General features: G+C 37.2%; 1 protein-coding gene across 5 annotated transcripts in view; it reads left to right on the top strand.

The window, feature by feature from the left end:
* Positions 1-1,990: 1,990 nt before the first annotated feature.
* The window catches only part of CCDC198 (coiled-coil domain containing 198), a 41,093-nt gene continuing 32,420 nt past the window's right edge, over positions 1,991-10,663 (top strand). For 4 of the 5 annotated variants that reach the window (XM_077941064.1, XM_015143774.3, XM_015143773.3 and 1 more), the window contains exons 1-2: positions 1,991-2,472; positions 4,943-5,025. In XM_077941064.1, coding sequence (XP_077797190.1) covers positions 2,250-2,472; positions 4,943-5,025 — 306 coding nt within the window. In that variant the 5' untranslated portion in view covers positions 1,991-2,249. Of the gene's footprint in view, positions 2,473-4,942; positions 5,073-10,663 lie in introns of all 5 variants that reach the window. The other variant, XM_015143775.3, reaches the window with a different exon arrangement.

The following is a 10,663-nucleotide window of genomic DNA, read 5'->3' as shown; positions in this document are numbered from 1 at the left end:
GAGCTTTTTAATGTTTTACAACTCTAGCAATAAGAAATTACATCTTATATCGAACTCTATACGTGAAATTAAACTCTCCTTTTTCTCTTTTCATAAAATTTAAATGTTTCACTATCATTTTAACAAAATCCTTTCAGCGTATGAATATTTTCTCATGATAATCCTTAGACATGGTGGTTTTCCCAGTAACATTGGCCAGATTAATTTACCCTTCCCTCATTGGTCTTTTCTATACCTAGGGGCAAACTCCTTTAGACAGGAATATGTCTGTTTTAATTTCTGACCAGTTGGCAACAAGGACTATCCTATGCACATGTAGATATGTAGCAATACTTCCTCAGAGGAGGAGGATACTGGCTAATGATTACTGTGAGCTTACTACATGTCAGGTATTATTCTAAGTGCTATAAATGGAATCAGGTTCATTTCCCACAAAGTATTATTATTAACCCCATTTCACAGATCAGGAAAGTCACAAAGCTTGATAGTCATTAGTAATGAAAAGAGAAAGAAACACAGAAATGCATCTTTATTTCTTTAATCATTCCTTCAATGACTAACCAATTTCCTCAACAAAGGCTCATGTTCTCCACAAATATTGTCTGAAAATTAAATAATAATAAAACAAAACATAAGAGCTGAATCCCTCTTACTGGTCCAGATCCATGAAGTCCACAGTTTTCAGCACAATGTCTAGTTCATTTGTTAGTTTGTAATACATTCCTCTGCCCTTAGAAATAATTAAACTGATTGTACCCCAAAATAAATCTTACTAGACCTTGTTCAAGTATTTTTATCCTTGTAATTAAACTAGTCTGTTTACCAAAAGTTGTTTTGTTTGCAGATACTGTTAATATATTAGTCTTTACTTATAAATCTCTCTGCTGCAGAGAAAATGATGTGGAAAATGCAAAGAGAATAAGGAAAAAACTAAATTCAGGCATCTTTTTAGATAAATGTGATTGTCTACCAAGACTTTCCAAACACCACCTTAGTCCCTTAGGAAATGGATTCTGCAAAGATGAAAAATACATTTTCTTTTAATTTCTCTATGGAGATGTGATGAACACACAAGTAATCTGTGGTCATGAACAATTAGAGCTTGAAAGTTAGTCCCACTTCTAAGTATAAAGAATAAAATAAAAATCACCCATAATCCCACCATTCAAAAATCACTACTCAATATTTCAGCATATTTCCTTCTAGTCTTTTTTCTACTTTAAAAATCATAATAGGCCGGGCACTGTGGCTCATGCATGTAATCCCAACACTTTGGGAGGCCAACACAGGTGGATCACTTGAGATCAGGAGTTTGAGACCAACTTGGCCAACATGGTGAAACCCCTTCTCTATTAAAAATACAAAAATTAGATGGGTGTGGTGGTAGTAGGTGCCCATAATCCCAGCTACTTGGGTGGCTGACTCAGGAGAATCACTTGAACTGGAGAGGCAGAGGTTGTGGTGAGCCAAGATCATACCACTGCACTCCAGCTTGGGTGACAGAGTGAGACTCTGTCTCAAAAATAAATAAATGAATTTAATTAAATTTAAAAACATAGTAAATAGGCTATCTTTTTATGTTTAAGAAGTTTTTCCCCTCATCCCCAGGAAAAAAGTTTCTATTATCCTCCTGTCCTGCAATGTATTCATCCCCTTCAAAGGCAACTGAAGTCATCAACAGAAAAATCAAATGACGCTTTAGCCACTCCGCTGCTTTCTTTCCTACTTGGAGGATAAATTCTTCAATTAAATTAAAGATTAACAAGGCCTTGGTAATTAGCATGCATCCTCTTAGTTGCAAAGATGGCTTAGCTATTCTCAGCTGTTAGTTTTTTTACAAAGGTGCTTGCAGTGAAAGCGTCAAGTTCAAGACTTCTCTAAACCTCTGCTCTACATCTCTCTCTGTGTTAATAATCTTCCTGGTGTTAGATATTTGTTTAATGATCAATAGTGGCTTCTATTCCTATCACTGAGTATTTCAGAAAGCAGCATAACCAAGTCAATGTTTAACTGGATTCTTTGGGTCTGAAATGGCAAAGTTGAAGGGAAGTCTCCATGGAAACCAGCCTCCCAGGAAGTGGCCAAAAGGGTTAGTGTGCAGTGAAACAGAGCTAGAAGGATGCCATGAAGGAAATGACTGCTTTGTAAAGCCAGGGTAAACTTCTGAAATGCCTTGATTAAAACAAGCTATATTAAAGACCCCAAAACCACTTTCCTCGCAGCTTTCCTCTGAATGTCTTTCACATGAAATGGGCCTGAGTCACTCTAAGACTCACCCGAGGGTGATCAAAGTAGCACCTTTGCAAAACAAAGAGGTAGAGACTCCCTCAGCTGGCCCTGTGGACTTTGCATTCAATCAGAATTTGGAAGAAAAGACTTCACATTCACTGGCAAGACTGCAGGACCAGAATAAAGCCTTGGAAGGGCAGCTGCCACCTTTACAAGAAAACTGGTATGGAAGATACTATGCAGGTAAACATAAAACCCAGCATGAGATGTGTGTATCTGGACCAAGGAGCATTATTAATAGATTTATCTGACTGTCTCCATGATCTCAGAAAGTTTCTAAATTACTGAAATGTAGAGGAATTTAGGCTATCTTTGAAAACTCAAATCTTTCAAAGAGGATTGAATGTCAATTGAAAGTATTCTGGGTGCATTAGAATGGGAGTATAAACTGTACAAAGGGCTTTTCACCATTCCATATGAGAAGGATAAATCATTTTGTTTCAGCTCAGTTTGTAATGCTTTCAATATTTATACCTAGCTTTGACAGACCATTAAAATTATATAGATACTAATGTGATAAATGATAGCAATCGCATTTCAGTTAAATTCTAAATTTAAATCATTCTCTCCAGTATAGTTTTATGCACCGGGCTTTGTGGTTTTGAAAGCAGCACTTTAAGAGTGAGTTAATTCTAACATGAATTTTGAAACCACCCTAAACAGAATTGATTTATTACAGTACATTGGAGTGGATGAGTCACCCTTTTCCCAACCCCACATTCTTCATGGTCATCTGCAGAACTAACAGAATTCTTTCCCACTATGATTGGAAGCTCTGAGCCTGAAGTGGCTATAAATTATCCTGGAATATTTTATAAGCCATGTAAAATGTTTTATCATGACCACAATGATAATTAAACAGACATCTTCACTTAGAAAAATATATGTTTATTTTTTATATATATATATGCATATGTATATTGTTTTCCCTTTCCTTCACCTTCTGGATCAATAACACAAATAAGTTTCCCTTATTGGATGCCTCATTCAGAAAGCCTCACATTCTCTTTTGGTACCTAGCAAATCTTGCCTGGAATGATTTTTCATGTCTACTGTCTGCAGAATTGATAACCTTTGGTTGTTTCTATATGGCCTATTTTTATGTTCTTTATGGTCTTCAAGTTCTTAAGCACATAGATGGGAATTTTCCCCTTAGGAAATTTTTTATGACAGACGAATAGGTGACAAGACACGATTTAAAAAATGGAGGGTGAATGTGCACTAAGAGTATGCAATGCTCCTACTGAGGAATTCCCTTTTTATCCAAATCCCCATTGAGAGTTTTAAGATTTTGGTGATAGAGAGAGACTCTGTTTCAAAAAAAAAAGATTTAGGTAACTGAATAAATGGTGAAAGCTGATTCATGTGCTTTAGAGTCCCAACTGGAAAACATGCTTATGTCTGAAGTGACAAAATCACATTGAAAATAAATAACAAGGAGATCATGAGGATTCTCATGATGATCTCCCATATTCTCACCGCAGCTCCATCAAATACCAAATCGAACGACCTTGGGCAAGTTACTTCATCAATTTTTTTCACTTGTAATCAGGGGTAAAAATAAATGCCTGACACAGCCTATGCCATTTGAGGAGAATCTAATTAAATAATGGACTAACATCACTAAAATAAAAAAATAAGGATTAGTAAGATTTCTGAAAAAATAGCTGAAAATACTTACATTTTTAAATCCAATATGTTTGTTGTTTCCATCCTGCTCAATATGCTGGCATCTTTTCAAAAGAAAATAAGGACATAGTTTGCATACCACTAAAAGTCAGAGAGAACAAAGTCCTTAAAGCGGTCATTCACATGTCTTAAAGAGAAAGATGCATAATTATCCATGGATTTTTCCATTTAAAATGCAAAGTGGGACTGTAAAATACTCTGTGAAACAATCTAGAAATCAGAATGTGTCCAGATTATTAAAAGGGAAAGACAAGAACTGCACTCATGCAGCGTTGGTCATGGTAGCACTCCCAAGAGCTCAGGATAATCAAGCTGGAAAATAAAATCCATAATGGATCTGTTGAGCCTCTCTGTTTCCTAATAGAGGCTTAACTCTGTATCCCTGGCTTGTTTCATCAGGAAAGAATATTGATATGCTGTATTATAGTGGCAATCTGTGGAAATTTTTTTCACTAAAGGGGCTATTGAATTGTGTTCACACATACTCCATTTCTGTCTCATCTCTGTATAATCACCTATCTATCTATCTATCATCTATTTCATCTAAGAAGATTATTTTCATTTTTTAAAGTTATATATTTTTCTGATGTCTTATATTTCAGTGAGGAGATTTTATGGAATTAAAACAAGTCAATAAATTTCTATTTTCCAGGCCAAATTCTGTTTGAAAAATATTTGCAGTCAACATATTGGTAATTTTGTAATTCTTCCCCTAAATATGAACCTGAGTAGGAAGTTAGGAGAGCAGATATTAAATCCCAAGTCTAGACTAAAACAGTGTCATTTGCACTAATGTAGGTTCCCTGCTTTCTGTGTTTCATCTCCACATTCAACCTACAGGTTAGACATATATAACTGGAAAGGTACAAAATTGTGTTGATAAAGTCTAGTAACTAATGATTACCTGATCTAATAGTAAATTATATTTAACGTTTTATTCTTGTTTCTTCTCCAATCCTTCAAGCATCCAGAGATGTGGATTTTGACATCCCACTGGAACACAGAGAAACAAGTATTATTAAAAGGCATCCACCCCAAAGACTTCAAGTAAGATGAATTTAAAAGGCTTCATAAGGAATTTCTTGGATATAATGGTAACATCCCTTTTTAAACTATAATCATCAAAGAGGGACATTGATAATGACCAAGCTATTAATGAGAATGTTCTTAAAGAAAAATGCAATCAGTCACAAATACTCTATTACTTTAAGATTTTCCTTTAGCAATGATTTTGCTTTTAAGACCGGCCACCGAAAGAAGCAAGTTTAGTAGCAAGGACATAAGTATGATGCAACTCAAGAGGCTTGAATCTAGCACTAATTAGTTGAGTGACTATGGGAAAACAACTTGTAATAAATAATAACAGCTACTACTATTTAATTATACCTACTATACCTACTACAAGTCAGATACTATAACAGGCAATTCAATCTGTTATTTATTTAATCTTCTTAGCCATCTATGAAAAGGAAGAATTATCTTTGTTTTATATATGCTAGTCAGAGAGTTCAGTAACTACCCCCAAAGACTCACAGAGGTCAGATAGCAACCAGGTCTCCAAAATCTGTACTCCTAACTATCAGCGTAAGTAATTTCTATAGTCCTTCTATCTTTAACCTTTTATTGTTCTAGATGTTAACTGGTTGTTTAAATTCAGGACATTGGATTCCAAGGAAGCAAAGCAAGAGCTTTAAACACATTCACCTTAATAAATATTTAATGGGTTCTCTGTAGATAGCTATACATTTTAAGAACTCTCAACCTAGAAAGGGAATGGGTAGTTTGGAGTGGTCCTTGAAAATGAGCATCATTGGAAGGAGGGTTTAGGGCTCTCTTGTGAGCAGGATCTATCACTGACATTTGAAGCCAAATCCCACCTGCTACACAATTCACCCACATGCCTGGACCAATCCCAGAGGTACTGGAGCTCATTTGTTGGGGATTATTTCTGTTTCAGTTGGTTTTTCTTTACCTGTCTTCTGCAGAAGCTCACAGCCATTATTTGAAGTGATTATATCATTTTGTCTCAAAAGAGTATTTTTTCCCAAAATATTAGAAACTACAAAATTATTCTTTAGATAAAGAAAAATAAAATGAAATATAACAAATTAATATCTAATTTACAAGTTTTTACAAATCCTCTAAGTAAACAGGACAGTTTTAAAAGATATTTTATTCCTAAATCAAATACTTCCTTTCAAAGGAGTGTGTTTAATACATGTTTCCGTGAAGCCTCTAAGCTGATTAGTTCAAATAGAAGATATTACTCTAACTAGTGAAAAATATTTGTCTAGTACTTTATAGCTCACAAGTACTTTTTTATATCTATCAATCCTAAACAAAGGAGGTTAAGTTTTGATTTTCTCAATAGTCAAACAAGGTCAAAGAGAGAACATTGGTATTTCAGAGTCAAACACTGCACCACCACCTCCATACACATACACCCTAACCAACCATCTTAAAAACAAAGAATCAAGACAAATGAATTATTTCAGTGCAAAGACTATGCCTTTTTTATTCTTCAACTTTTAAATTCAGGGATACAGGTGCAGGATGTACAGGTTTGTTACATAAATAAATATGTGCCATGGTGGTTTGCTGCACAGATCATCCTATCACCTAGGTCTTAAGCTCAGTATCCATTAGCTGTTCTTCCTGATTCTCTCCCTCTCCACCAACCCTGACAGGCCCCAGTGTGTGTTGTTCCCCTCCCTGTGTCCATGTGTTCTTATTGTTCAGCTCCCACTTATAAGTGAGAACATGTAGTGTTTGGTTTTCTGTTCCTGAGTTAGTTTTGCTGAGGATAATGGCTTCTGACTCCATCCATGTCCCTGCAAAGAACATGATCTCATTCCTTTTCATGGCTGCATAGAATTCCATGGTGTATATGTACTACATTTTCTTTATCCAGTTTATCATTGATGGGCATTTAGGTTAATTCCATGTCTTTGCTATTGTGAATAGTGCTGCAATTAACATATGCATCCATGTATCTTTATAATAGAATGATTTATATTCCTTTGGGTATATACCCTGTAATGGAATTGCTGGGTCAAATGGTATTTCTGCCTCTAGGTCTTTTAGCAATCACCACATTGTCTTCCACAATGGTTGAACTAATTTACACTCCCACCAATGGTGTAAAAGCGTTCCTTTTTCTCCACAACCTCTCCAGCATCTGTTGTTTTTCGGCTTTTTAATATGGCCATTCTGATTGGTGTGAGGCAGTATCTCATTGTGGCTTCGATTTGCATTTCTCTAATGATCGGTCATGTTGAGCTTTTTTTCATATGTTTGTTGACTGCGTGTATGTCTTCTTTTGAGAAGTGTCTGTTCATGTCCTTTGCCCACTTTTTAACGGGGTTGTTTTTTTCTTGTAAAAGTGTTTAAGTTCCTTGCAGACTCTGAATATTAGACCTTTGTCAGATGGATAGATTGCAAAAATGTTCTCCCATTCTGTAGGTTGCAAATACTATGTCTTATTCAATCTTATGTCTTCAGCCATTAATACTTAATATGAGATCCACAAAAGTTTGTGAGTAAAATGAATGAGTGAATGAATGACAATGAGACCCATCATCCCTGCTGGAGGAAGGATAAAGCACTCAAAGTGCACTCCCTGCTATTGCAGATCTGTAATCACTGTATTAGAAGTCTGTACCATCACTGTAACACGACTGTATTAGAAGTCTCCTTGACTAGCAAAAATAACTAACATGATTAATTAGAAGGATATAGGAATGCTTTATTGAACCAAAGATCTGGGAGACACCTAAGCTTCAGGGAAGAATTATACCTTGGAACTTGAAATGCAGAGCTCTCTCAATTCCTAAGCTCTTCTCTGTGCATTTGCTATACTCTTTCTCACCAAAGATGAGTTTTCTCTGTTCTTCAGGAATGAAATATGGCCACACATGAAATATGGCCACCCTGAGCTTGTATCTTACAGTTCCAGTCAAATGGACAGATGGGCCTTCTTGACTCCAATTCCAGATTCCTAGGAGAAAGGATATTGGCTCATCTTTGCTCATGATTTCAGCTCTGGTCCAATGAGCTATGGCCAGAGGATATACTCATGCAGTAGATATGTGGGCAGAGGAGTCTCCCCTATAGACTCTGGAGTCAGCTCCCAGAGAGGAGGGAAATCACTAGAAACTTGGCAGACACTCCCAAAGAGACCAGCTATAATTATCTTCACAAATGAAGCTCAGCACATTTTCAAGCACAAATGAGTTTTTGAGAGAATAATACATGCTGGGTCCTCATGACATGCTAATTAATAGCCTAATTTCTGCCAAAGAAAATTCTAAAAGTATTTTTAATTATTAAACCAAACCTAATTGTATGCTAAATTATTTGAGTTATATTTTTGGCACCTTCTACTTCCTAAACATCTACTCCTCAAATAAAGAGCAAGTCATGAACTAGCATTATCCAACCTAGAGCTGAGAGGCTCTGAGAGCCTCTGCCAGGGAACTCTGCATCAAATGGGCCTTTTTATTGAAGAGTTGATTAGCACTGTCCCCTCTGGCCTGATCACCTTCTTATGCATCCATTTCTAGCTTATATTGGAGGTGTTTCCCCCCCCAACATATAGTGTGTCCTCAGATGATCTCCTTGGATAACTCCCTGATCTTCAAATATTTCTTCAAATCTCACTGTCCCTATAAGACTCACCCCGACCAATCAATTGACATTGCAACCCCCACGTCAGCACTCTTGAGTCCGCTGGCCCTTCACTAGATTCCCAAATCTCCTAGCAGACACTTCAACTGATTATGCTGACCATTTGTTTTGTTTGAGAAGTCAAATAATCCAGAAGTCTTTAAACAAATGATACTTATATTATAAAGTGAAAATAAGGTGTCATTCTAACCGATTCTCTAGTAGTTCCTTCCATTGTGTTCTCTTTGAAGATGATGAAGTGAGGCATCTCACTTCCTGGGCAGGGAAAAGGAACATGCATATAAACCCAGAATTCTGAGGCAGTTTCATCTGACTGGTTCATTTAGCTGAAGCCAATTTCGCCAACAATTTTTTCTGCAGTGCTTCTCAAATCAAGTGGTAAATGATTCAACGAAGAGATCCCAGTTGCAATGTTAGTTGCTGCCATCTAGTGGCTTTTGTGAAGGAATAGTGTGATTCCTTAGGCTCTTCTCAACGGCCAGGGAGAAACTCAACCTGGAGAGAGTTCTTGCAGATATCTACCACTGAACCCTTATTAGAATTGTGTGTTTAAATAGAAACACTGAAAATAGCAGAAAGAGATCTGTGATAACTACATATTTATACTAGCAAAGCAAAAACTTGGTCTATGAATTTATGGATAGATGAGTTTAATAAAACTAAAAATTCGTGGCTTTTTCAGACTCAATTTTTCAAAAATATTCCACAAAAAAAGATCCTCCGTAGGCTATTTTGATGTCATTCCTTTGTTCACTTAAGGCAATGTGGAAGTCAGTGGCCCCCAACCTAGGAAGAAATCATCAGAATCCCTGGGAGAGTTGTGAAAATATTTATTTCCAGGATATACCCCAGACCTGTTGAATCTCAATCTCTAGTGAATGGGCCAAGAATTTCTTCTTTTTTAATGCCAGAAAAGTCTGAGATAAGCCATTCTGGAGAACATATAGTGCAGAAAAGAGGTTTAGATTTGGAGCTGGACACACTTGTGCTTGAATCATGGAGATGCCACTTTCTAACTGTTCAACCTTAGACAAGTCAGCAACCTCTCTGAAATGGGGAATCATCATAATTATCCACGGAGTTCACATGAGGATTGAATGAGATTACATATTTATAACCCTGGGTATGGCATGCAGTAATAGCTGCAAAGGCATATAGACCTAATAAGAAAGAACCAAATCCTGAACACTCTCCACGTCCAGAGGATGGCACAAACACTTGTTCTCCCCAGCTTCCAGAAATCCCCCTTGAGTCATTCCTGATTCTTCCTCCCATAGGTGCCTTGAGGGGCTCCTCTCCCTTGGCCTCCCCTCCCCTTCCTCTCCTTCCACTTTTCTTGCAGTGTTCTGACTTGATCAGCAGCTGCCTCTCGTACCAGCAGGTCCCATTTGCTTTGCATCTTTATGTCCTGCAGGGTTAAGAGCCAGGGGAACAAACTCCTCTTACTAGGATTGATCTCTCATTACATCTTTGCTAAGTTATGTTAAAAAGACCCACTTCCTCCTCTGAGGTGAGAATGGAACAGAGAACCACTTCCCACCACAAATGCAAATTATTACCTGGCACATATCTAACATAAAGATGAGCTCTTTCCCCTTGTTGTCTCTTCTTTGTCTCCACATTCTTTGCCCTTCTTCTCTTCCTTACCAGGTCTACTTTGGGGTGCTCCAGCAGAAAGGACTGCTGGGTGCTCTCCAGTCCAGGACCAGGGACCTAGAAGTGGTTGTACAGGGAAGTAGTGGTGGACACAGGTCATGCTCCCCATTACAAGTACTGAATATCCAGTATTTATCTTCTTTGGTCCACTCACTCCTTTTTTCCTGGTCACCTTGAAAGCCAAGTTGACTTCCAAATGTACCTCTTAATAATGCAACAAATCACACCAAAACTAAACCATTTTAAAGTAAATTAGCATGTGCCTTCAGCAGTGAACTAAGGTGGGAGTAGGGCTCACACTCTTTGCTGCAGCATGATGTCCTCATGGTTTTCCTCCTACTTC

The sequence above is a fragment of the Macaca mulatta genome, chromosome 7 (assembly GCF_049350105.2).
Source record: "Macaca mulatta isolate MMU2019108-1 chromosome 7, T2T-MMU8v2.0, whole genome shotgun sequence".
NCBI classification, from domain to species: Eukaryota; Metazoa; Chordata; class Mammalia; order Primates; family Cercopithecidae; genus Macaca; species Macaca mulatta.
Note: the sequence above shows the minus strand (reverse complement) of the source record. Positions and strands in the feature narration are given on the sequence as shown.